At 44.5% G+C, this 27,004-nt stretch overlaps 1 protein-coding gene across 4 annotated transcripts in view; it reads right to left on the bottom strand.

The window, feature by feature from the left end:
- Positions 1-27,004, bottom strand: part of fam135b (family with sequence similarity 135 member B) — a 471,310-nt gene that overhangs the window by 55,356 nt on the left and 388,950 nt on the right. For all 4 annotated transcript variants that reach the window (XM_078540962.1, XM_078540963.1, XM_078540961.1 and 1 more), the window contains 3 exons: positions 21,070-23,149; positions 16,957-17,126; positions 14,926-15,017 (listed from right to left, as the gene is read on the bottom strand). In XM_078540962.1, coding sequence (XP_078397088.1) covers positions 14,926-15,017; positions 16,957-17,126; positions 21,070-23,149 — 2,342 coding nt within the window. The remainder of the gene's footprint in view (positions 1-14,925; positions 15,018-16,956; positions 17,127-21,069; positions 23,150-27,004) is intronic.

Below are 27,004 nucleotides of genomic sequence, written 5' to 3' on the forward strand. Positions count from 1 at the left end.
AGGAATCCTGCGGTGAGTAACTCACCTCCTGACTCCCCAAAGCCTGTCCACCATGTACAGGACATAAGTCAGGTGTGTGATGGAATACTCCCCACTTGCCTGGATGAGTGCAGCTTCAATAACACTCAAGAAACTCAAAACTCGACATCATCCAGGACAAAGCAGGCCGCTTGATTGACACCCCATCCACAAACATTCACTCCCTCCACCACCAACCCACAGTAGCAGCAGTGTGTGCCATCTACAAGATGCACTGCAGGAGCTCACCAAGGCTCCTTTGACAGCACCTTCCAAATCCATGACCACTGCCACCTAGAAAGACAAGGGCAGCAGATGGCAACACCACCACCTGGAAGTTCCCCTCCAAGGCACCCACCATCCTGACTTGGAAATATAGTGCTGTTCCTTTACTGTCGCTGGGTCAAAATCCTGGAACTCCCTCCCTAACAGCACTGTGGGTGTACCTACACCACACGGACTGCAGTTGTTCAAGAAGGCAGCTCACCACCACCTTCTCATGGGCAACTAGTGATGGGCAATAAATGCTGGTCTAGTCAGTGATGCCCACCTCCCATGAATGAATTTAAAAAAATCTTGATCTATTTGACCTATCTCATCCCCGATTCCTTCCTCATTGGACAGGAACCGTGCCGATCAATAAAATTCTCATGAACCCAATTCGAAAACGCTTGCTCCTCTCTGCGATTTACACTATTACTATCCCAGTCTATATTAGCATAATTAAAGTCTCCCATTATCACTACTCTGTAGCTTTTGCATTTCATAAATTCCTTCCAAATATGCTCCTAGATATCCTTCCCACTATTTGGTGGCCTATAGAATACACCCAGCGGTGTAATCTAACCAAATGGACCGTGTCCTTCACCCCTTCAGGATATCTTCTTTCCAGCACTGTAATATTCTCCTTAATCAATACTGCCACTGCCTCCTTTCTTTGCTTCCCTATCTTTCTTGAACACCTTGTATCTAGGAATATTTAACACAGTCTTTTCCTTTTTTGAGTCAGGTTTCCAGTATGGCCACAATATCAAGACCAGTATTTTTAGGATGAAAGGGTTTCCCTTTCTGCCACCCGACCAGTCAGCGACGAACACATTGTCGCCGATACAGGCTGCCCTGTAGCCATTTACCTCTCCAACGAGCATTAATTGACTGGAGATGGGATGTCCGCCCTGCAGTCGGGAGGACGTCCCACATCCGAGAGCTGCCAGCCAATCTGAGAACGTGGGTCCCAGCAGCACCAGAAGCTGCAGTGGACAGGACTGGGACTGAAACAGTCCCCAGAGTCCAATGCCAGGGCTTTGCCCTCGTCGGGGGGGGTGGGTGCTCAGCGAGGACAAGCTAAAAAATGCAAAGGCCACTTGGCCTTTTCACCTGCCCACCAACTGTAAGGTTGGATAGGCAGCAAAAAATTTCTTTCAACTACAACTTTAATAGGCCTTTTCATTGTTGGCGGGCACACTAGCAACTCCAGTGCACGCCCGCTGACTGAAATATCGCCCGAGTGCACAATAACATTGGGACGCTTACCCAACGTTGTCGAGTGTCATTTTACGCTCGTTCGGTTCAGGCACGCGCCTGTCCGATGAGCAGAAATTTCTGCCCCAAGTCTTGGGAGTCTTGGACCAGGTAAGTGTGAGGGTCTTAGGGTGAGGAGGGGAGGGGAGGTCTGGGAGGTGGCGGGGATGGAGTGATGTTGGTGTAGAGGCCGGAGGGGGGTGGTGGGAGAAACGCTCACAGGTTCCAGACCTTTGAGGGGTTGGAGGCATGCCCAATGTTGGAAACAGGCTGGGACGCTGTTGCTGGAGATGACCCGCCCTCCTTCCTGCCCATGGCCTGAGCAGGGTCACTTTTCAGGCTTTCCCCCACCTCTGTCCCTGAATTCCTCCCACCAGCCTGAAAATTGAGGCTGGGCAGGAAATGGCCCTTAAGTGGTAATTAATTGGCCACTTCAGTGTCTCAGTTGGGGCAGGGGCAGGCAGGCCAGCCAAGGCCTTGCCCATCCTATGTAAAACTATGGAGAGGTCGGAGCGCACAACATTTCTACTTCTCTTCCAGTTCCGATGAAGAGTCATATTGGACTTGAAACATTAACTCAGTTTCTCTCTCTGCAGATGCTGCCAGACCTGCTGAGTCTTTGCGGCACTGTCTATTTATTTTTGTGACATACAGCAAACTCCCACAAAGAAATCTGATAATAATCAGATAATCTGTTTCAACGATGTTGACGGAGGGATAAATATTGGGCAGAACAACAGGAAACCTCTCCTGGTCTGCTTTGAAGACTGCCATTGGCTCTTTTGCATCGCATGAGAAGGAAGACCGGGTCACCGTTAATGACTCATCCAAATGACTGCACCTCAAAACGTGCAAATGGATGCAAAGGTGGGTCGTGCAGTCAGATGCTGTAATGCAAAGGTGGTTGGCTTGGTTTTCAGGGCAGGAGGAAATGAATGGTTCGATTGGTCTTCCTCATTTGAACCTATGTTGTGGTCAGATATAATGTGGTGGGAGAAGATATTCGGTGTAAAATTTCTACTGTTGTCTAAACAACAATTGTAAAAATGTAATACATGGTCAAGAACAGCTCCAAATCCCTCCTTCATAACATTCAAGTTCACATGACAGTTTAGTGGAATACACATTGCCCCCTTAAGGTACTGGCTGAATCTTTTGCTCCTTTTGTATTTGAGATGCATGAGATTGTCCATGTCTAGATGCCTTGAGGTGGTTATATTGAGCGTTCCTTTGTGGCGTTTTCAATGAGTGGCTTGCCACAGGGGATATTGAGAGTCAAGCACATGCAGGCCAGGGAAGGTTCCCTTTCCCCGAAAGACATTTCTTTTGATTCACTCATGGGGCGTGGGCATCGCAGGGCAGGCTAGCATTTATTGCCCATCCCTAATTGCCCTCGAGAAGGTGGTGGTGAGCTGTAGTCCCTGTGGTGTAGGTACACCCACTGTGCTGTTAGGGAGGGAGTTCCAGGTTTGACCCATTGGTGAATCAGTTTGGTTATTACAACAGTTTGGCTGTTATTCTGGTGCCAGCCCACAAAATAACAGATTTAGTGAATTAAGTTCAACAATTTGCCATGGTGGGACTCCAGGCTGGTCGCCTAGTCTGACAGCATCTCCACCACCCAAAAGGGAAGCCAGTGCATCGGAACATCGCCACATTCCTCTCTGGGTTGACCACCATCCTGATCTAGTTATATATAACCATCTCTTACCTTGTGGGAACACTTTCACAATAGAGACTGCTGTGTTTCGAGCAGAAAGCTCACCATCCCCTTCTCAAGAGTGACAAGGGATGGACAATAAATGCTAACAATGCTCACAACCTGGGAATGGTTTTCTTAAAAAAGTAGTATAAATATACTGTACTCAATTTACTGCCAGATCCTCAATGTTCCTCACTATGAAATGATAGTATGTGGTCTCCCCCCAGTGGCTCTACACTGGTAGTGCAGCTAGAATGAGCTGTTTTATTCAAGTATTGGTCATGGAAAATTCGGAGGTGACAGCCAGCAAAGTGAAGAAACCATATTTACCATGAGGCCTGTACATCCATTAAGGAGCAAATGGAGCCCCCCATATTTCAAACTGCACTTGCATGCGTTCAACATGTACAGTGTACAGTTTTGATCTCCTTATTTAAGAAAGGATATAGCTGCATTAGAAGCAGTGCAGAGAATGTTTACTGGACTGATCTCTGGGATGTAGGAGTTATCTTATGAGGAAAGGTTGGATAGGCTGGGCCCGTATCCATTGGAGTTTAGGAGAATGAGAGATGATCAGTGTGCTTGCACACGAGCAGGGGAGAGACCTCATCCTGAGTGAGACACAGCCAGAGTGAGTGTGGGTATTGGCAATTTGGTGCACAGTGGGAATTTGGTGCAGAGGGGAAGAGGTGCTCTTTGCATTTTTTCTTTGCTATCCAACTTCTTAAATCTTCAGAGTGGTCTTGCCCTGCTGCAGCAGTAGAGGCGACAAGGGAAAGGAATGACTGGTAAGTAGTGGGTAAGGTCGGGTAAGTATTTACTACTTTTATTGCTTATAATTTAAAGTCTTTTTGGAGTTTATAGTTGGTATATTCTGTTGTAACGAGGATCAGGAAAGAAGAGCCCTAAAGTAATTGATTTAAAAGGTTTAATTTAAAGGGATAAGTCATGGCAGGAGAGCTCAAAGCCATGATGTGCTCCTCATGCTCCATGTGGGAAGCCGGGGACATTTCCAGTGCTCAGGGCCAACATGTGTGCAGGAAGTGTGTCCAGCTGCAGCTCCTGGAAGCTCGGGTTTCAGAGCTGGAACGGCGGCTGGGGACACTGTGGAGCATCCGCGAGTCTGAGAGCATCTTGGATAGCACGTTTAGAGAGGTGGTCACTCCGCAGATGAAGGGACTTGAGGAAGGGAATGGGTGACCACCAGGCAGTCCAAGAGAAACAGGCAGGTAGGTCAGGAGTCCCCTGGGGTCCCGCTCACAAATTAGTATTCCATTTTGGAGGCTGATGAGGGCATTGGTTCCTCCAGGGAGTGCAGATAGAGCCAAGCTTCTGGTACCACAAGCAGCCTGTCTGTACAGGAGGGGAGGAAGGGAGCAAGAGCAATAGTAATAAGGGATTCCATAGTCAGGGGAACAGATAGGCACTACTGTGGCCGTCAATGTGACTCCAGGATGGTGTGTTGCCTCCATGGTGCCAGGGTCCGGGATGTCACTGAACGGCTGCAGGGCATCCTGAAGGGGGAGGGTGATAAGGCATAGGTCAATGACATAGGTAGAAAGAGGGATGAGGTCTTGCATCAAGAACTCAGGGAGTTAGGCAGTAGACTGAAAAGCAAGACCTTTCGGGTTGTAATCTCTGGATTACTCCCAGTGGCACGTGCTAGCGAGCTCAGAAATAGGAGAATAGCGCATCTTAAGAGTTGGTGCAGGAGGGAGGGTTGTAGATTCCTGGATCACAGGGACCATTTCTGGGGAAGGTGGGACCTGTACCACCTGAACCAGAGCGGGACTAATATTCTTGCGGGTGGATTTGCTAGTGCTGTTGGGAGGAGTTTAAACTAATTCGGCAGGGGGAGGGGACACAGAATGTTAGCAGAATAGGGACACATCGTAATACAGTAAAACAATCAAGTCAGAGGGAGTACAGCTGCATTAAGTTTCAAGGGAGTAGGGCAAGGCTGGATGGCCTCTACTTTAATGCCAAGAGTATTACAGGTAAAACGGATGAGTTAAGGGTGAGCATTGACACGTAGAATTGTGATATAGTAGCCATCACAGAGACGTGGTTGAGGGAGGAGCAGGATTGGCAGCTCAACATTCCGGGATATAGAGTCATCAGGCAAGACAGGGGAGGGAGTAAAAGAGGAGGAGGCGTTGCATTATTAGTTAAGGAGGCAGTTACTGCAGTAAGGAGAGATGATATCTTAGAGGGGGCATCAAATGAAGCTTTGTGGGTAGAGCTTAGGAATAAAAAAGGGGCAGCCACATTGTTAGGTGTTTATTATAGACCCCCAGATAGTCAGCGGGAAATTGAGGAGCAAATATGTGCACAATTTGTGTAGGTGTGTAAAAACAATAACAATAGGGTAATTATATTAGGTGATTTCAACTTTCCCAATATTAATTAGTTTAGACATAGTGTTAAGGGCTTGGATGGAGTGGATTTCTTGAAATGTATACAGGAGAACCTTTTAGGTCAATATATAGAGGGTCCTACAAGGGACGGCGCAGAGCTGAACCTAATTCTGGGGAATGAAGCCGTACAGGTGGCTGAGGTGGTGGTGGGGGAGCATTTTAGTGATAGCAACCACAACATGGTACAGTTTAAGCTTGTTATGGACAAAGAAATCGACAAGTTGCAAAAAAATGTTTTGGATTGGGGAAGAGCAGACTTTAGTAAAATAAGGCAGGATCTGACCAAGGTAGACTGGGAACAGTTACTTGTGGGGAAATCTACAGAGGAGCAGTGGGGGGTGTTCAAAAAGGAAATGGGGAGGGTACAGGCTCAACATGTTCCCTCTAGGGTGATAGGAAGGAGTAACAAGCCCAGAGAACCATGGATGACCAGAGATATTCAGGTTACGATGAGAAGGAAAAGAGAGGCTTTTAGCAGGTACAAGGGAAGCAAATCAGCAGAGGCATTAGTGGAATACAGACAGTGCAGGGTGGAGTTTAAGAAAGCAATTAGGAGAGCCAAGAGGAGATATGAGAAAGCTCTGGCTGGTAAAAGTAGGGAAAATCCCAAGATATTCTATAAGTATATCAATGGGAGGAGGATAACCAGGGAAAGTGGAGGGCCCATAAGGGACCAAGGGGGCAATCTATGGGTGGAGCCAGAGGACATCGGTAGAGTGTTGAACGAATACTTCACATCCGTCTTCACCCAAGAGAATGAGGATGAAGGTATGGAACTCGGGGAGAGAGACTGCGAGGTTCTTGAGCAAATTGATATAGGGAGTGACAAGGTATTGGAGGTATTGGCAGGCTTAAAAGTGGACAAATCTCCAGGTCCGGATGATTTGTGTCCCAGACTGCTGAGGGAGGCAAGGGAGGAGATCACAGGGGCTCTGACCCAAATTTTAAATTCCTCTCTGGCCACGGGGGAGGTGCCAGAGAACTGGAGAACAGCTAATGTGATTCTGCTATTTAAGAAGGGCTGTAGAGATAAGCCAAGGAACTACAGACCAGTGAGTCTCACATCAGTGGTAGGGAAAACTCTGAAGGAGAGAATCTACTTCCACTTGGAGAGGCAAGGTTTGATCAGGGATAGTCAGCATGGTTTTGTCAGAGGGAGGTCATGCCTAACAAATTTGATTGAATTTTTTGAAGAGGTGACCAGGTGTGTAGATGAGGGTAGTGCAGTTGATGTAGTTTATATGGATTTCAGCAAAGCCTTTGACAAGATCCCAAATGGGAGACTTATAAAGAAGGCAAAGGCACATGGGAAACAGGGTAATTTGATAAGGTGGATTCAAAATTGGCTTAGTTGTAGGAGACAGAGGGTGATGACAGAAGGATGCTTTAGTGACTGGAAGCCAGTGTCCAGTGGCGTACCACAGGGATCTGGGCTGGGTCCCCTGTTGTGCGTCATTTATATAAACAACATAGATGACTATGTGGGGGGTAGGATTAGTAAATTTGCAGATGACACAACAATTGGCCGGTTAATAGTGAGGTTGAGTGCCTTGGGCTACAGGAAGATATAGATGGTCAAATGGGCAGATAAGTGGCAGATGGAATTTAACCCTGAAAAGTGTGAGGTGATACACTTTGGAAGGAGTAATTTGACAAGAAAGTATTCAATGAACGGCATGACACTAGGAAGTTCTGAGGAACAAAGGGACCTTGGCGAGTGTGTCCATAGATCTCTGAAGGCAGAGGGGCACGTTAGTGGGGTGGTGAAAAAGGCATATGGGACAATTGCCTTTATCAATCGAGGTATCGGTTACAAAAGTAGGGAGGTCATTTTGGATTGTATAGAACCTTGGTGAGGCCACAGCTGGAGTACTGTGTGCAGTTCTGGTCACCACATAATAGGAAGGATGTGATTGCACTGGAGGTGGTGCAGAGGAGATTCACCAGGATGTTGCCTGGGATGAAACATTTAAGTTATGAAGAGAGGTTGGATAGACTTGGGTTGTTTTCATTGGAGTAGAGAAGACTGAGGGGCGACCTGATGGAGGTGTACAAGATTATGAGGGGCATGGACAGGGTGGATAGGGAGCAGCTGTTCCTCTTAGTTGAAAGGTCAGTCACGAGGGGACATAAGTTCAAGGTGAAGGGCAGGAGGTTTAGGGGGGATGTGAGGAAAAACTTTTTTACCCAGAGGGCGGTGACGGTCTGGAATGCACTGCCTGGGAGGGTGGTGCAGGCAGGTTGCCTCACATCCTTTAAAAAGTACCAGGATGAGCACTTGGCACAACATAACATTCAAGGCTATGGGCCAAGTGTTGGCAAATGGGCTTAGGTAGGTAGGTCAGGTGTTTCGCACGTCAGTGCAGACTCGATGGGCCGAAGGGCCCCTTCTGCACTGTGTGGTTCTGTGATCTTATTGAAACATGTGAGATCCTGAGGGGACTCGACAGGATGGATGCTAAAAGGATGTTTCCCCTTATGGAGGAGACTAGAACTAGGGGACACAGTTTGAAAATAAGGGGTCTCACATTTAATTTGGGGCTGAGAAGATTTTTTTTCTCTGAGGGTCACTGGTCTGTGGAACTGTCTGCCCCAGAGAGCAGTCGGAGCTGGGTCATTTTATGGCTAAGCTAGATAAATTATTGACTGATAAGGGAGTCAAAGGGTATAGGGGGCAGACAGGAAAGTACACAATCAGATCAGTCATAACCTTATCAAATGGCAGAGCAGGCTTGAGCCCGAATTACTTACTCCTGCTTCTAATTTGTATGTTTGTATGTGTGTTTATATGTCAGTCAACATGGGTTTCAGGCACAACCACTGAACTCAAGCTATTTTGTTTTCCCATAAAAATCAACGATTCAGTATTACAGTGTGCAAACTGAATGTGATTTTTGAACACTAAAAGCAACACAAGATAGTAAAAGACAGGACAAGCATAGCTCCTCATTTCTTTTTGTCCAGCGTGTTCATTTGTGAGGGAACAGCCCCCTCTAGTGCATTGTGTCAGTACTGTCAAACTGGCGCTTTGAAACATTGGCCTCCTGTAGCTTTTAATTTACGAGGTGTTACTTTCTTTTTATGAAGAATATCAGCTGCTGACATTTCTAATCCATCAGAGACTTATGTTGATAAGAGCCTGTAGGTTTTATTATTTTCACACCAGGTGTTTAATTGCTGATCTGTTTTTGCCTGCCTACTTTTCATCTCTCCTACCTTACGCTAAGATATGGTTCCACAGGCATAAAAAAGCACCCCCTCTGGTACCTGGCCCTGGTGACTTATTTTTTGTGAGTTTAGACAGTGAGTGTGGCAAATGAGCAGTTCAACTGTGGGATTCTAACCCAATTTCTCCCACTCTTTAACTTTTCAACAGAAATTCCTTTCCCCTTGACTGGCATACAGCCTATTTCCCAGCTACCTGCCAAACCTATTTGTTGTGTGATGCCTTGTACTTTCACTGTCCCACATCACTTTCAGGGTTTCTGTCCATCTACTGCTAAAGATATGGCAGGAGATCTCGAGGGGCATGTGAAAATTCTACGTCTTTGTTTTTGCTGACTTTTCACTGAGTACAATGTGAGAAAAAGTATTTAGCAATGCATGGGGAAAACAGCTACACTGCCAATGTTGTTATTAGTTTAGGACTGTATTTACAGTACAATCGTAGGAGTTGACCACAAGGAATTGTAATGTCATTGCAAAGTCTCCTTCTCTGATGGTTTTCTTTGTTAGTATCTTTGCTTTCCCTCTTTGCATTTTTTTTCGCTTATTCCCATTTTCTCACTTTTACCTCCTCTCCTGAGGATGTGGCAATTCCAACACAATTCCCCAGGTAACATTTACCCACACGTACATCACCAAAACACAAGCAAACTATTCCAGAAAGGCAGGTGGGAAATTATTCTTAAACTTCTCAGCCTTAAAGATGCTCTTTAAAACCTTCTTCTTTGACAAAGTCTGTCCTAATGGCTCCTTCTCTGGCTTTTTTTTTGTCTAATTACACACCAGTGAAGTGTCTTGGGATAACTTACTACATTAAAGGCACAATATCAGTTGTTCTTGTTGTCAATACACATGAACTGGATCCAGCAGGGGTTACCGGACAGTGGTTAACAGCAGTAGACCATCTATTGCACTCTAACAGATACTGTCTCTTTGTTTTATCATCCATCGCCTTTTGTCTCAAGATCCAGTAAAACTTCTTGTTATCCTTGGGGCGGGGGGTGTAATATCTTTACAGGCCAGAAAAAAGACAGCGTGCAGCACATACAGTTCAAAGTACCCAAGAGAAACTAGTTTACACCGGTTTGACGAGATATACACACATGGCCACAAGGGGAGTGCTGTTGCATTCCTCTCTCCTTAATGAAACAAAAGTTGAAATTCCATACAACTTATATACATTTATTGTTTTTCATTTATTTACAAATCCAACTTAACCAGTTTCCTATTCCTAAGTGGATACCTCCTTTCTTTACCCAAACTTCCAGAACTTGCAAAAGGACCATGACCCATTTGGGCCTGAGTCTGAGGAGGAGTTTTCTCCAACAAAGACTGATTTTGATCTTGACCTTCAATTGGATTTTCCACTTGATCAGACATGTCAGTCTGACTCTGGCTCAGATCTGAACTGGTTTCAGGCACAAACTGTTGCAGTAACTATCGGTGCCCTACTCAAATCGCAACTATGCAATTCATAGACTCATTGGATTCTTCCCAGATTCCTTCATGAACCTCTGAAGGTGAAACATGGGCCAGGATTTTACGGCCCGTGGACAGGTGAGCACCCGACTCAAATAGGCATAAAATCGCACGAGATGACATTAGTTGAGCGTCCCAACGTCAGTGCGCACTTGCGTGATATTTCGCTCAGGGGAGCATACGCAGAAGTTGGAAGAGTACCCGCTGACAATCAAGCGGGCGATCAAACCTAATTTCTAAATCCAGTATCACTGTTGGCCACCCATTTGCGATATAGTCATATACTCTTGCCAATACAGGGTGTCTGAGAGTTGTTCTACCAATGTCATCTGTTGTGACTAGCAACTGAAAACAAAAATACATCTTCCCTGCTTCTGATGGGGATGGCAAGTTAGACACCGCATCAGCAGTACAATGATCTTCCGACTGTTGTGCTGATAAGCAGGTAAAATCAAAGCCCATCTCTCCGTTCGGGCTGCAGCTAAAGTGGGTACTGGAGACTCTGGATTAAAAACAGCCGTCAGCTTTTTGATAAGTTTCGATCCTGAAACTACAACCATACAAGTATTCGTGAAATCTTCTTGCTCCAAAAATCAAAGACAATGCTTCACATTCTACCTGAGCATAAATTCGCTCACTGGCGCTGAGGCTGCAAGAGGCAAAATGCAATCGGTGTCTCCTCATCATTATTTCTCCTCAACACATGAGCGATCACAGCACCTACTCCGTACGGAGAAGCATCACATGCCAGCTTAATCCTTTTGGACACATTGTAATGTACAAGCATTGTACCATTTACCAATTTACTTCTACACAACTGGAATACCTTATCACACTCCCAAATTTGGTATCAATTTACTGTAGTAATTTATTAGGCCCAAAAACGATCTGAGCTCAGGGATATTTTGATGGTAAGGTGAATTTTTTTATTGCTTAAACCTTACTCTGGGTCTACCCTGTGACCCAAATATTCTACATAGTTATGAAACATTTCACACTGTGTGTGCCTTTGCCCAAACACCTTGCTTTCCCACACGTTGGAGCACCTTATTCACCCTGTCATCACGGGTCTGCTTGTTTGGAGCCGAAATATATGTGTCATCCAAACAGCACATTACTCCCTGAATTCCTTGCAAAATTTGGTTCATTACCTCTTGGAATATTCCGGGGGCTGAAGAAAGACCAAACGGTAGCCTATGGCCAGGATTTTCCCCTCGGCGATTTGGGGGCGGGGCCCGGTCGCCGAGGAGGTAATGATACGGGATGATGTTGGGAGTAATCCCCGACGTCATCCCAGGTCCATTTAAATTTTTAGGAAGGCGGGCGGACAGCAAAAGCAGTTGTTCACCCGCCGACCTGTCAATGGCCAATTGAGGCCATTGACAGGATAATTAAGATAGACAGGATAATTAAGATAGACAGGATATTTAAGATAGACAGGATAATTAAGATAGACAGGATATTTAAGATAGACAGGATAATTAAGACTGGCGGGCAGGCCAGGAGTCCCAGCAGGCTCCAGATTACTGATGAAACTTCATCCACTGGCAGGATGAAGTTTCATGTCCGTATTTTTAAAAATTAATGAAGTTTATTTGCTTATTATTAACATGTCCCATCTCGTGTGACATTGTCATATGAGGGGGACATGTTAATAATTTTTTAATGTTTCTATTTTTAATGTTTTTGACACTTTCAGTATTCTCCCTGAGACAGGACTTTGACAGATGGGGAATCCCACCCCCACCGCCCCCCCCCAACCCCCCAGCACATGAAGTGCATAGCGCTTCCTGTCGGGAAGGCCGCTGGGTGGGCCTTAATTGGCCCGCCCACTTAAAATGGCGGCGGGCCCCGTTTCAGTGGCGGGGGTCAGCTGACCGCCCGCCGCCGAGCCGGTGGGGCCCGCACGCCAAGGGCAAAATTCTGCCCTGTGAAACTGAAATAGGCCAAGGCCAGGGCTTTACGGCCCCTCCCGCCCGGCAGGATGTTACAGGCCCGCCAAACTGAATGGAGATTTAAATAGCTCTCCACATCCGTCGGGGGGGGGGAGACGCGCTGAGGCTGGGCCATAAAAGCCTGGCCCTTGTGCGTATTAATAGTCAAATATGACTGAGACTCATTGTCTATCGCAAGTTGCAGACGGGCATTTGTCAGATCTAATTTTGAAAAATGTGCCCTCCTGACAACATTGTGAAAAGGTCTCCATGTTCGGCAAAGGATCAGGTGGATTACATCCTTGTACCTGATTTACAGTTACCTTATAATCCTTACATATTCTTACACAACCATCTGACTTTGGCGCTATCACTATGGGAGTAGCCCAATTCCTCTGTTCTACTTTAGAGATATTGTTCTCAGTCTCAAGTGTTTTCAGTTCTTGCTCTACTTTCCCTTTTTTAGCATAGGATACTGGACAAGGCCTGTAGTAAACTGGTCTTGTGTTCTTCTGAAACGATAAGTTGGCCTTGCCTTCTTGAATCGGTTTGTCGGTTTCACCGAACACCTGTCGTCTTGCGTTGTGAATTTTGTATCTACACAAAAATTGCAGTTTAACTTAAGCGCTGTTAACCAATTCCACCCTAACAAGGCTGGTTTTTCACCCTTCACTACAATGATGGGCAATTTTACACATTGCTCCTTGTATGTGACTGGAACCGACGTACTGCCCATTGTGGGGATTATCTCTCCCCCATAATTTTGTAATTCCAAGCATGATTTCTCCAGTTGACGTGGACTCAGCTTTTCACGGTACCGCGATTCAGGAATCACGTTAACTGATGCCCCCGTGTCGACCTCCATGTTTACCGGAGCTCCGTCCAATGTTACTTGGACTACGAAGCCCTGTGAATTCCCACTGGACATCTTGTGCTTCGGATCGTATGGGTCCTCATCGACCTGGTGTTGCTCGACAACCATATGCACTGACTGCCATTTCCTCCAGCCAGTGTTTTCTCCGTTTCCATTACTTCAACATGCCTTGGCAAGATGACCCTTCCTCCTGCAGCTGTAGCACTCTGTTTTCAGAAATGGACAATACTGTGCTCAATGTTGGCCTAAGCAACGGTAACAGGACTTTGTTGTACCACAGCTACCACTAACTGCCTTCGGTGGGGCCGTTGGCTTACTCAGCTGCAGCTTATTTACTTTAGCAGATGACTGGAAGTTGTTAACTCTGACTTCTCTCGAGTCACAATCCATCATGCCCATGAACAATGCTGTTTGGCAAACTATATCAAAAGTTAATTTTGGCAACGTCAGCAACTTACTACGAATGCATTCACTTTTCAGAGTGTACACAACTCTGTCCTGCAATGTTTCTCTTTAAATTCTCCAGAATTACAATGAAAAGAAAGCATTTCCAAAGCCACGATAAAGTCTCCGACTGGGCAACTGATTCCTGGTTCCAAACCAATCGGTTTCAGTAATCCCCAATGGCCTGGGACAGTGTTGCCTACACAAAATGTCTGACAGCGCCCTTTCGTTAGGCTTAGCAGGGGCGAGCAGATTCTTGATTGTTTCATATACTTCTGGGTGGGCTTCCATCAAAATAAATACCCTTTTCCGTACCCCCACTATCTGATTAACAGCCAGATTATCAAGAACATCATTAGCAATCAAAAACAGGTCTAGCCTCTCCACATACACACCGAATGATTCTCCGTCATGACAATACTCTCCCAGTCACCCAATAATACCTGTTGATGCAGCCATCTTCAAAGATCAGCACATCCAAGTGTACAAACAGCCTTCCCACTAAGACTGGATTTTTAATATTATTTCTCAGCAGAAAAAAAACTCACAGCTCCTCAACTGGTTTGCTGGAAGCTTCTCCAACTAAATTTATAGATCTAGCAACATCACAATCCAACTTCATTGTCAGGTCTTAATATCTTCAAAGGATAGAAAAGAGACACTGTGCATCACATGGAGTTCAAAGCACTCAACTGAAAAATAGTTTATTCCGGTTTGACTATACATACATGCATTCACGATGGCCACAAGAGGGTGCTATTACAGGGGGAAAAGGGGGCTGTGGGAGGCATACCCGCTCTATGCAGTTTGCTGGATTAGAATTTAAATGTGGGAGCATTGCATCTCTTCTTATTAATTCTATGCTGCCTAAACATGAATTAAATTATTCATATCAGGGATGTCACAATTCTCACAGATCAGCTGTTTTCTCTCTGAAACATTGACAACACCTTGTGTTTATATAGTGCCTTTAATGCAGTAAAATGCCCTACAGGAGTGTAAAGCCTGAACTATAAGCTGAAACTGCTATGGATCTAGTTTCCTTCTAACATATCAAAGTGGAATGTGCCAGAAATGGCTCTACAGATTGATCCAACAGCTAAAAGAGAAAGATAAGACTATGTTTCAGAAAATAAATTTCTAACCTACATGTTTCCATGAAATGCATTTTCAGATTTGTCTATCTTTATTTCAAATTCTCCTTTCTTTAAACATCTCCTATTCTAAGAGATCTAACGATTAACATAGAACAAAGAGCTTATTGCCCGCCGTTAAGATTAGTAACCCAGGTAAATATCATTATATCCCTACCTGGTTCCTTTCAGACATTAAGAAATCCAGTTTGGCGCCAGGAAGCCCTAGCTCAATAAAGGTCTTCACAAGTCGTAGATCTGCGCTGTTACCTGAAAAGAATAACTTTTCATTAATTAGTTTCAGTGCGTGTAGCTGGAGAAGGATAGCCACCAAGTAAATTTCTGCTCCTGATCCCATTCAGTCCTGAGATATCTGCAAGTCTAAGGAGCTAGTGTGAGTACCCGCTTGATCTTATATACGCCGTCCGTGGACAAAATGGATAACTTGACATTTACCATCAAGGCCCATGTATGACAACTGGCTGCTTGAGTGGGATACTGCAGATTTGCTGACATTAATGTAATTGTACCACAACACGAGACACCAACTTTGTGAAGAAAAGTTAAGCATTTGTCTCAGGAAGCATCATTTCCACTAAGGAAGATGCAACATTTGCTTGATAATACAGAACTTGTATATTGCTGAAAGGGAAGACAGGTTGCCGAAGCTTTTCACCTTGCACTCATCACGACAAATGCAAGAATGCCAAATTTCAAACGATCGTAACAATTTGTACAGCTGAAAAGGTGCTGGAAATCAGTGCAAGATGAAAAGCTCCCTTTTCATCAAAGACACAACAGGAGGAGTGTTAGAGGATTGCAGCATACCTTCAGCTCTGAAGAAGAGTCATACAGACTCGAAATGTTAACTCTTGTTTATATCTCCACAGATGCTGCCAGACCTGCTGAGTTTTTTTTCCCAGCATTTTCTGTTTTTATTTTAGATTTTCAACATCTGCAGTATTTTGCTCTTATACCAAACGTCCAACCTGCTGTTGGGCATGTGCAACTTGCCCCACTTCATGACATTAATGTGCTACAATGTAACCAGAGATCATGCAGCCAAGGGCGGAGGGAAAGTTGGACAGTTGATCACCTTGGTGACTGATGCATGCCTTGTAAAATTTTAGCCTGTTCTCTTGGAGCCAAATATGCATGGTCTGGGGTAAATATGAGGACATTTAGAGGCAGGCATACTATACGACTTGAGCAGCAAGCAGAGGTCTCGAGAATACAAGTGTATTATAAAATTTACGTGGCTTAAGCAATGACTATAAATAGTCATTTCCACCCCCCCCTACAACCTCGCCCCAACCTCTACCCCCACAGGATATTTTTGCATGAAAAAGATTGTTTACAATGTCGGCTAACATGGTAGATAGGAAGGAAAGTTGGGTGGTCAGAAGTTTAGGAATTAGGGTGGAGAGAAAAAGAGAGGTATGTCTTATACTCAAGGTGAGCTTGGAGAGGGCATGAAGGAAGATAGGAGAGAAATTACAGTAAGAAACGGGTTCAGGGCTAGGGCAGCAAGAGCTTTAGAGGAAGTTTGGCCAGTGAACTAGGAGAAGGGAGGGAAGTGGCAGAAGCGGTTGATTGGATGCTGTCGATCTTAGTGACAAAGAAAGCCCTGAGCACTTGTTACTGTTAGGGAAAATGGAGGAGGCAGGACAAAGGGTTTGCAGCGGAGAAAAGAAGCTGGGGATTATCTCTAGGAATAGTGAGCAATTTTCGATAGTGCTTTATGTGGTTCAGCCAGATCTGGCAGTGAATGACTAAACCAGTTGTTTGCTGCGTCCGTTCAAGTCTGTGGTCTTTACGCTTAAGGAAGTGGAGATGTGAGTTGTACAGGGGAAAGGGTAGGGTGCGACAGAATAACTGTTTTATTGGGTATTAGGTCCAAGGTGGAGGCGAGGGCGTGGTTGAGCAGATTGGTAGCTGCAGAAATGCAGTGGTGATGAATGGAGGGACAAAGGTTAGACAGTCGGATTTTGAGAATGCAGTTGGAAGTGAATCGAGGAGAGCTTTTATTCTGGGGTGGATCCTGAAGGAAGTAGGGTTTGGAGGGGGGAAGTGGGATGTGTGTGGAGGCCAATACAATTAAGTGTTTAGAGATGGCCTGTGATTGGACAGGCCTGCTATTAATTCTCCTCTTTAGTGCTGGGTGAGTGGGGGATATTACCCTAAATCTAACTCCACAGTTGTTACCTACCATCCAATCCATGAACACAAATAATCAGGTGGATTCCCTCCTCCAAATTCTCCTCCTCCTCCTCTTCTGGGGTGAAGTAAGGGATATCAGAAGCCAGAAGAGGCAGGTCACTGTACAATACACCATCAAACTTCAGTCCCTTTAGCAGCTCGCCTTTGGCCTGAACGAAACTGCAATAAGAAAGTTATAATTTTGAGATCTGTATGTGTGTAGCATATACGAAGGGGTTGGCTGGTACAATACCCGTGTCCTTGGCTTTCAGACCTAGTAGCCAGGGTCGCTATTTGAACAGGGTAAATAACCTTATACCCTTTAAACATGTCAAAAGGTTTATTTTCAGCAATAAAGTAACATTCCATGTGAGGAAAGGGAGATACTGCGGGCTTGATTTTCAGTTTTGGATCGCGAACCCAGCGCCCGGGTAATCTCGAGATCCTGATCCCACGCCATATCTATGTCACTCATTCAACATAGTTCTCAAATGTAGATGCCCTAATTGGGCCAGCGTCAAACTAAGCACACAATTCGTGGTGCCGAGCATTAACAGGTGGTGGGAGCTGTCTGCTGAGCATGATCGGCAAAGCCAGACGGCAGCCATGATGGAGCCTGCTGTTGTTGCAGAAGAGGAGTGGACAGCACATCAGAGGATCAGCAGCCTCACTACACAGAGAAGTGACTAAATAGCCAACTGAAAGGTACTGCACCAAATTTCACACAAAAACCCCTACAGACAAAATATTTCATTGTAAAAAAGCTTAATTTCTCCCTCCACTGAACCCGACAGCTGTGCACCAATATGCAACGGCCTGCTTGGGATTGGTGATTTGTGCTTCAAAAATTGCCTTCTAGCCCTCCCAGGCCTATGAACGGGCACCTCCACTGTTAAGTGGAGGAAAGTGGGTTCCTGGCTCCTGCCTCCCAGCCTTCACTTCAAAAATTCCAATACTTCCCAGAGTCACCAGGGCATTGACACGCCATCCAGCAGCGCTATTTTAAAATTTTTCCCGCTCCCCTTCTCGCCTCCGTGGGCAATTGAAAATCCCAGCCCTAATTTCTAATGAGTCTAATGTGTCAATATTTTCTTCAACAGTTTTATTTGGAGGGAGTAAAGAAGAAAGAATGAACTTGCATTTACATAACATCTTGTCCAACTTTAGCGTTGTACATGCCAAAGTGCTTTACAGCTGTAAAGTGCTTTTGAGGTGTGGCCACTGTGGTAATACAGGAGACATGGCAGCCAATTTGTGTGCAAGAAGGCCTCACAAACAGCAATTTAACAACGAACAGATAACCTATTTAGTATTGCTAACTGAGGGATTTACATTGTCCAGGACACTGGGGAGAACTCCACTGCTCTGTTTCAACATAGTGCCATGAAATCATTTACATCCACCAGGCCACAGTTCAACATCTCATCCAAAAGAAGAATGCTGGAAACACTCAGGAGGTCAGTCAGCATCTGGAGACAATGATCAAGTTAATGTTTTGAGTGCTCATATTTTTGAAGAAGGATTCATATACCCACCTCTGATGTGACGGTTCTCTCCAAAATGCTAACTGGGCCTGCTGTGTGTCTCCAGCGTTGCTGTTTTTTGGAGGGGATGTGGAATGCCGGGGGTAGAAATTCACTTTGATTGGTAGCACAAAGTGGGCGATATTATAATGTCAATTCTACTGACGTCAATGATCTGAATATAAAGCCGGGTGTATAACAGGTGGCTAATGTGCTACCGTTTATTGTTACTACCCCCTGACCTTTGATGAATTGGTTTCTCCAATAGCATCAGGCAATTAAAAGCAGAATGACTAGTACCTCACTGAGTAAAACTAGTGTTTGACTGTCAACCATCAAGGCCACGATGAAAAAGGATTGCTTTTTCTAAAATTCACTGCACTAAATGTAACGTTATTGCAAAACTAAATTGAGAAAAGGTGAGATGTAGGTATTTAAATCAGAAATGTAAAGTCAACATAGACAACTTATTTATAATGTAATTGTGCAACAAGCCTTCATTGGTCCACATACTGTTTGGACCATGGAAACATCACTTCAACTGATCAGACTGTTAACAGCTAAATTGCAGCGTTCTTCCTAGCATGGGACTACTTGAAAAGAGGAAAGGCTTTGCATTCCCCAAGAAAATGCCTGGCTTGATGCACATGAAAATATTGTGAAGTACAAAATTATGAAAGAAAATACCCATAAGGATCACTTTAAGTGAATAAGCTGCTGCAATTAGATATATTTTTTTAAAACAATAACATCATAAACAGTGAAATTAGGAGATAGATGGATTGTTCAGGCAATGTGTTTTAGTACTCTGGGATTGTAAATTGGGTGGAGAGATGTCTGGCTGCACGTATGGTGCTGGAAGACAATGAGTTTGGATTATTCAAAACCATTGTCAATATCTGTGTGACAAACTAAGTGGCACATCTAAAGAATGGTTTTGGGAATAACTCAAATTAGACTACAGAAGCATTTTTTGACAAGGCATTAAACACATAATTGCTTTCAGATATATAGAGCAAATGGTGCTATTTATGTCCTCACTTTCATTTAAAGTGGTGTAGCTGTGCTGAGGTACTTCGCCTGTAGCTCTGTTTATTACTTTATCTCACAATCTATGTGCTGCACTCCAATCAAAGGGAAAAGTCACCTAGCCAATTTGATGAATGCAGAACATTGTTGCTGCATTCTGGGAAGTCCTGACTTTATTCTTGATACGCAGAAAGGATTGCTTCCACCAGACAATATAGTTGCTGAAGCTTCTTTTCTTAAGAGTCATAATAAATCTGTCTTGATTTTTCCATCAAGCAGATTAGACCATACATATGTTTACATTACTGCACTCAAAATTAACTCCACAGTCTCTTCAGCTGAGGTCCCACTAACACGGTCTTATTATACTTGGTGGTGGCAGGAGCACTTGCTCACATAGAGTTGTGGAAATCTGGAACACTTCCCACAAAACAGAGATTGGGAGATTTTTGTTAGGCAAAAATATTAAGGGATATGGAATCAAGGCGGGTGGCTAGAGTTAAGATCAGTCAGGATCTAATTGATTAACGGAACAGGTTTAAGTGGCTGAATTAAGTGACCTCTTTTGTTCCCAGGTGGATGGATGGGATATGGACATTGCTGGCAAGGCCAGTATTTGTTGCTCATCTCTAACTGCTTTGAACTAAGTGATTTGCTAGGAAATTTCAGAGGGCAGTTAAATGTCAACCACATTGCTGTGGGTCTGGAGTCACATGCAGGCCAGACTGCAGACGGCAGATTTCCTTCCCTAAAGGACACTAGTGAACCAGGTGGGTTGTACAATAATTGGTGATAGTTTCATGGTCACCATTACTGAGACTAACTTTCAATTCCAGATTTTTTAAAATCCCACCAGCTGTCATGGTGGAATAAAGCCCATGTTCCTGTAGCATGAGCCTAGGCCTCTGGTTACTAGTCCACTGACATTACCAGTACACCACCACCTCTCCCATGTTGCACTATGCAGTGGTAAGACACAATTGCATGCCCTAATGATTCCCTGTGTACACTGTTCCTGATCCCAGTCTTGCACCTTCAGTCCTCGTGCGTAAGAAACACTGTGCTCATTGGCTGCATTCTGTCCCGGGGCTTCTAGCTGACATTAGGATAAGGTAAACGTCCTTTTTAAAAATAAGATCCTCACCCAGTTCATTTTCTCCCCTCCTTTGTTGTAAGTAAGTCCACATTAGGATACAGTTCCTTAGGACCTCAGCAACCCTCCTGTACCTTACCCAGCCTGACCACTCTATACTCTTTGTGTGCTCCTCCACAGTGATTACTGACCAGCCAACTTACAATGTGTAGCAAGGCTTAATCCTGTTCCAGTCATGCAGGGACATTCAGAATAGTTTTTCTGTTTCTTACCATCAGTAGTATTATTTTGGTCAGCTCCGACTGCCATACTAATGCCCCAGTAGTGATCGGCTAACCGAGCTCTAACAAGGAACCTAAGTCTGGCCTCTGCCCTGGATGTCTCAGTGCCATGCTGGGCAGTGCAGTTACCCCCTAAGCCCAAATGTTGAGGCACAGACTAAGAAAGCTTATGAATGAGTACCTTTTTGTAACTTTACCTCACCATTCTCTCGTTGGCTTCTGCATCAGCACCCTGTGAATTAGCTGAGATGACTCCAAAAGAGCCGATGGGTTGCCTGGTAATGGGAGACGCCAACTGCTTTGAAGGAAAGGCAACCGGAGAATCCCTGAGCATGGAAGAAAATGGCAGACATGTAGCTGTGCAAGAAACAGAAAGATTCACCACCTCAACCATGTTCTTCTTCTCAAACACCATGCTTGAGCTACCCGTTCCAGAAGAAGTTCCACCATCAACCAGAGGTGGAAGTTCACCATTGTTGTTCCCAGCCGACAGTTTTTCACTCCCATCTTGTAACAGGATAGAACTATCAGGATGCTGGTCCATTTTAATTCCAGTTTCTAGTTTTCCTTTGTGTAGGCAGGATACATCTTCATGATACATTCCGTCTGTCAAAGGGACCTCACTGTACGCAGCTGTGCTCAGTTCCAAAGGTTCTGTTGACAGGTCAGGTTGTGCAGTCAATTTGTACACCTCATCACCACTGTTCAGAACATACTCAGCATTTGGCAACTTGTCGCCAAATGATCCATGTTGGTCATTTTGCTGTTCATCAGAAAGAGGATGTTGTAAACATTTAATCTCTTCTGTGTGACTGTCAGGGTCAGAAATATTAACATTTGTATCCAATAATCTATTAAGATCCACTTTCTTACACACAAGCTCTTTAGCAGTGTCATTTGTTGAATCGTTAAGGCCATCGGCATCGAATACATTCGCATGGTGGTGGTTATCACTATTCACTTCAGAGAAAAGCCACTGATCTATCGCTGGAATGGCACTCTTTTCAGCAGACCCTGTCTTGCTGCCGCTGCTCAGCACTGAATCTTCTAAACTGTCTTGCGGGATCTCTTCATCTGTAGGGGAAGCAAAGTCACCACTGCCATCTCTTTGAACTGACTGTGTCTGATCTTTCCCTTCCTCTGACTTTTCTGAGAGATGCCCACTAACCCATTGTTTTTTACCAACAGTTTGATGCTGCGCTAAAGATTCAGGAGTTTCACCTGTTTGATCCGAGCTACTGATCTGCGGGGCTGACACTGATTTAGTCAATTTGCTGAGTTCCACCTCCTCTTCATCCTCGAAAGGCAATGAACTGATTGAAGTCAAAGAAGCCTGAATTCCACTTGGCAGACTGGTGCCACTTTCAGTCTGACCACCCTCCAGCGAGTTCCTATGCATTGCTTGTGCTCTGACTATCTGCTGAACAAGGTCGCGGTCACTAGATAAATCCAGAGGTCTACGCATCTCTGACCAAGCCACTGAGCTGGGTTCACTCTCTATTCCAGAATCAGATATTAATGAAAGAGATCGTTTCATGACCCCAGATATAATGGGATAGTCAGCACACTCAATTCTTTTTCGTATAGGTTCGTGCTCAACAGATTCACTGTCCACATGCTCAGAGTTAACAAGAGAATGCGACAAGTCCAGACCCAGTTCGCTGAATTCCTCTCTCTCACTTATTTCACAGCTGTTAGAGGCAGATGACTCACTGGCATTTGTCACATTTGGAGAGCAAACTACTAACACTGGCTCACCACAATAAGGATCCTTGATGCTGGGTTTTACCTCAATATACATCAAGCCTGAAGTTGACTTAGTCTTTTTCATTGATGTTGCATCATTAGGTTCAGGGGCAGTTTCTTGCTGCTCAGAATTCAGTGACTTTTCATTCAATCTGAGTGACTCAGTGTGATTTTCATAGATTGTAGAGAGCTCCCCTTGACACTGCCCAACAAACTTTTCTGCATCTGAGCTCCGCACACTTTTGACTTCATTCTCAGTGAATTCATCATAGTCTTGGCTGGCAAAAGCAGCCAAATCCACAGAGTTGTACATCATTTCCAAGGAAACGGTTTCATTCAGTGTCCGTATCCCAGATGTCCTTGCTGCAAGCATCTTCAAGGCCTCAGAAGTCAAACCACTATCTTGTATTTGCTGGTACCCTTTCACACCGACTGGTAAGCTTCCAAATTCGGAAACGCGACTCTCGAATACATGATTCAGCTTAGATCCGATCTCCTTGTTAGATGTGCCACTCTCAAACCCGTCGTTAGCTTTGAAGGGAAAAACAAATAATTTACAAGAAAGCTCAAAAATACTACCCGCCAAGAGAATATTCAACCATCTCAGGCCAAGTCTGTGGATGCAGCATAATCCAAATATTTTCCAATTAGCACTCTGAAGGAAACAACTGGGATGTCCAGTGTGTAATGTTAAAGTAAAGGTGTCACACTGGTGCGCTAAGGGTTTGGTTTAAATAAAGCATACTGTTGCAGGAAGTTTCCTCTGCACCTTAAAAGTAATATTTTACAAGTTCAAGATTAGGATGTTGGGTATAGAAGGGAAGTAACAAATAAGTTTTATTTGAAAGCAGGAATAACGTATGGGTTCAAGAAGCAACTGGTTGCATTTCAGGTGAACATGATTTAGCATCACAGTGAAAGGATGCCTCTATTGGACCACTCAAAAAGTGAAGAAGTCAGGCAGGGTAGGGTGGCAGGAATGTTCCTAAAATTCATATATTTTTACCTTGCTTCACCTCAACTGGCAGCACTCAAAATACTGGCCCTGGGTGCAAAAAAGCACAGAAGGGAGTTCAAAGGTAAAAGCAAAATACTGCGGATGCTGGAAATCTGAAACAAAAACAGAAAATGTTTGAAAGACTCAGCAGGTCTAGCAGCATCTGTGGGGACAGAAACAGAGTTAACATTAAGGGTCATACAGATTCAAAACGTTAACTCTGTTTCTCTCTCCACAGATGCGGCTAGACCTGCTGAGTTTTTCCAGCATTTTCTGTTTTTGTGGCATAAGAGTTCAATGGCCTCAGCATGGAAACCCTTCGAGCTGTGGTTTCACTAATTTGCAAAAACAACTATTATTTTCAATGCCACTGAAAAGAATCATGTTAGGAAATAGAGATAGTTTAAGTAAGTTATATTTGTGCTTGTGGGTGTTAGGAATGGGTTTTAGCTTTAATGTTTAAATTTGGTTTGTATTTCTGTATCTGTGTGTTAAGAAGGGGTCAAGTTGAGTTTTAGTTTCATTTTAACTTAAACGAACAAGAGTAGAGAAACTGGTCTGTTGCCTAGCAAGAGGGGTCCAGAGAGGCAGGTCCCTCCCCCAGACACACAGAAGAAACTAGATACAGCAATTTTGACTTGGAAGCTGTTTGAGTTCATTTGGATTTGAAAGTAGCTGCCAGGGGAGACTGGAGAAAAGGGGACAGATAGCCAGTCCCAAGCTAAAGAAAGTACCCTAAAATCAAGGGGAGTGGAACAGGAGAAAATCCCAAGAAGAACTTCTAGTCAAAGGGAAGGATAGAAACCTGGAAAAGGTCCTGTGAAATGAAATTAAGAGTGAGGGGCAGGGAGAAAGGCTCCAAGCTTCAGGTTTATAGCAAGAACAGCTAGAGGCAAGAAGGTCCAAAGAGACAACTGGAGGTCTATAACTTTTTGTTATGGCCACGTGAAGCAGTGGTGTACTGTTGACGGCTGAGTCAGTGTGAGACGGTGTATGGAAGGCAGCTTGAATGCATGTGACCAAAGGGAGAGGAACATTGGAAGGAGAGTTCAAAACCCTGGAGGTGATCCATTGCAGGAGGCATCTGAGAGAAAGCGTTGGTTTGGGAGAAGATTCCAAAGCAGGTTCTTGGTGAGTGGAGATTGGAAACCTTTGTATCAAAGACTGAGTTCAGTGAGACCGGTTGGCTCATGGTGGGATAAGCGTCTGGGGGGGTGGGGGAGTTGATAAGAGAACCATAGTAGCTGGTTGAAGTGGCATCTGTCACTTGGGGCAGCATCTTCGGCTTGGCGAGCAAGGGCGGGGCCTGCTCACCGAGGCGTAAAATGACGCGGGGTGACGTTGGGCATGCGTCCCGATGTCACGGTGCGTCATTTAGATTTTCAGTTTGGCGGGCGTGCAGCCGAGCCGGCTGCATGCCTGCCGAACTGTCAATGGCCTATTAAGGCCTGATAGAAAGCAATTAAGGCAATGAGTTGAGCTGCCCGTCCAACCTTAAGGTTGGCGAGCAGGCGAAGAACCCAGGAGGGCTTCACATTTTTCATGGAACCTCATCCACAGGTGGGATGAGGTTTCATGAATGATTTAAAATTTTCAGAAAAATTTTTATTAAAATTAATGCACATGTCCCAGTTCATGTGCCAGTTTCACATGAGGGGACATGTCATAAAAATTGTTACAACACTTTATTAGACTGTTTAAACTTAAAACTAATCTCCCTGAGGCACGCTCTTTTGCGCACATGAGCGAAAGAGTGCACTCCCGACTGATGCACCCCCCAACCCGTACAGGGAGCACTCAGTGCTTCCGTGCGCTTGTCACGCTGGGTGGGCCTTAATTGGCCCGCCCATGTGAAATGGCGGTGCCCAGCCAATTGTGGGCGCCAATCGGCTCAGCACCCGCCACCGCATAACCCCCCCCCCCACCCCCCCTCCTCAACAGGGAGAAAACTCTCCTCTTGGTTGCAGAATGTGGTGTGTCTGACCATAGATCGCTTTACATGGACTGTGTACTTACTATGAACATTAGAGTATGAGATAGCTTTTGTAACTTGTATTATCCTTACAAATCTGTATATATCTGTAATAGTTACTTGTGGGTGAAGGAGTATTGTAATATAGTTCATCTTTTCTTGTTTATAAATGTTTTATTCTTTTGTGAAATGTTCATTAGCTGACTCTGGTGACTGTTCAACAGCCCCTCTTCATGTATCTAAATAAACAAATAAAAGTTAGGATCTATCAAGTTGGGTTCCACCCTGGGATCAGGCTTGTCTAGTGGTAATATCAGCTAGGGATAACACAGTAGGGGCTTTTGCAGGATTTGAAATGCAGACAGCGGGTGATTGGATGTAGAATAATAATTGGTTTGGGATTATCATTATAAGGTGGAATTGGAAATCATTGAACATTGGTGGGATCTGTGAATCTTTTTACATGTACTAGACATTGGAATTGGAGTTGCTGTGAGGTATATTATACTAGTTGGAATTCAAAATGGCTTTTTTTACAGGAGGAAAATGTAACTCTGGCTGGTTTACAGAAATTAACCAAGAGTAAGTTAATGGAATTAGTGGATAAGTTGGAGTCAGAATTACCTGAGGGGGCAAAGAAACAGACATGATTGAGATAATAACACAGCATTTAAAATTGAAAGGGATAATAGAGAGACCAAGTTCTCCAGGGGGTGAGTCAATTGAGTTAGCTAAGATCCAGTTGTGAATGAAGCAAATTGAACATGAAAAGGAACTGAAAAAACTTGAATTGGAGACAAAAGAAAAAGAAAAGAGAAAGGGAGGAAAAGGAAAGAGGAAAGGAGTTAAGGAAGCTGGAACTGGAATTTCAGGCAAGAGAGAACGAACAATAAAGGGAATACCAGCTTAAAAGGCTGGGCTTTAAAAAAGAGATCTCAGGTGCTGAGGAAGGTTCTGATGATGAAAAAACGTTCAACCCAAAGCCTAGTGGTGTGTTGTTTAAGTTTGTGCAAGCTCTCCCAAAGACTGAGGAAAGGGATGTAGAGGTATTTTTTTACTTCATTTGAAAAGGTAGCTAGGCAAATTAACTAGCCAAAAGGAACCTGGACATTACTTTTACAGAGTAGGTTGGTAGGTAGAGCTCATGACGTTTATGCTTCACTGTCAGAAGAGGTATCGGAGGACTATGATGCAGTAGAAAAGGCTATTCTGAGTGCATACGAGTTAGTCCCTGAGGCATACAGACAGAAATTTCAGAATATAAGTGTAAGAGTTATGCAGGGACTTATATTAGTAAAACCAAAGGTCAGTAGAATTATATAGGTGAACCTTGTACACCATAAGGGCCGATATTAGCAGATCTCCAGAAAGACCTTGGGGATGATAAGGGGTTAACTGGTTAGGAAACAGAAGGGGG

Source organism: Cetorhinus maximus, chromosome 4, assembly GCF_964194155.1.
Source record: "Cetorhinus maximus chromosome 4, sCetMax3.hap1.1, whole genome shotgun sequence".
NCBI lineage: Eukaryota > Metazoa > Chordata > Chondrichthyes > Lamniformes > Cetorhinidae > Cetorhinus > Cetorhinus maximus.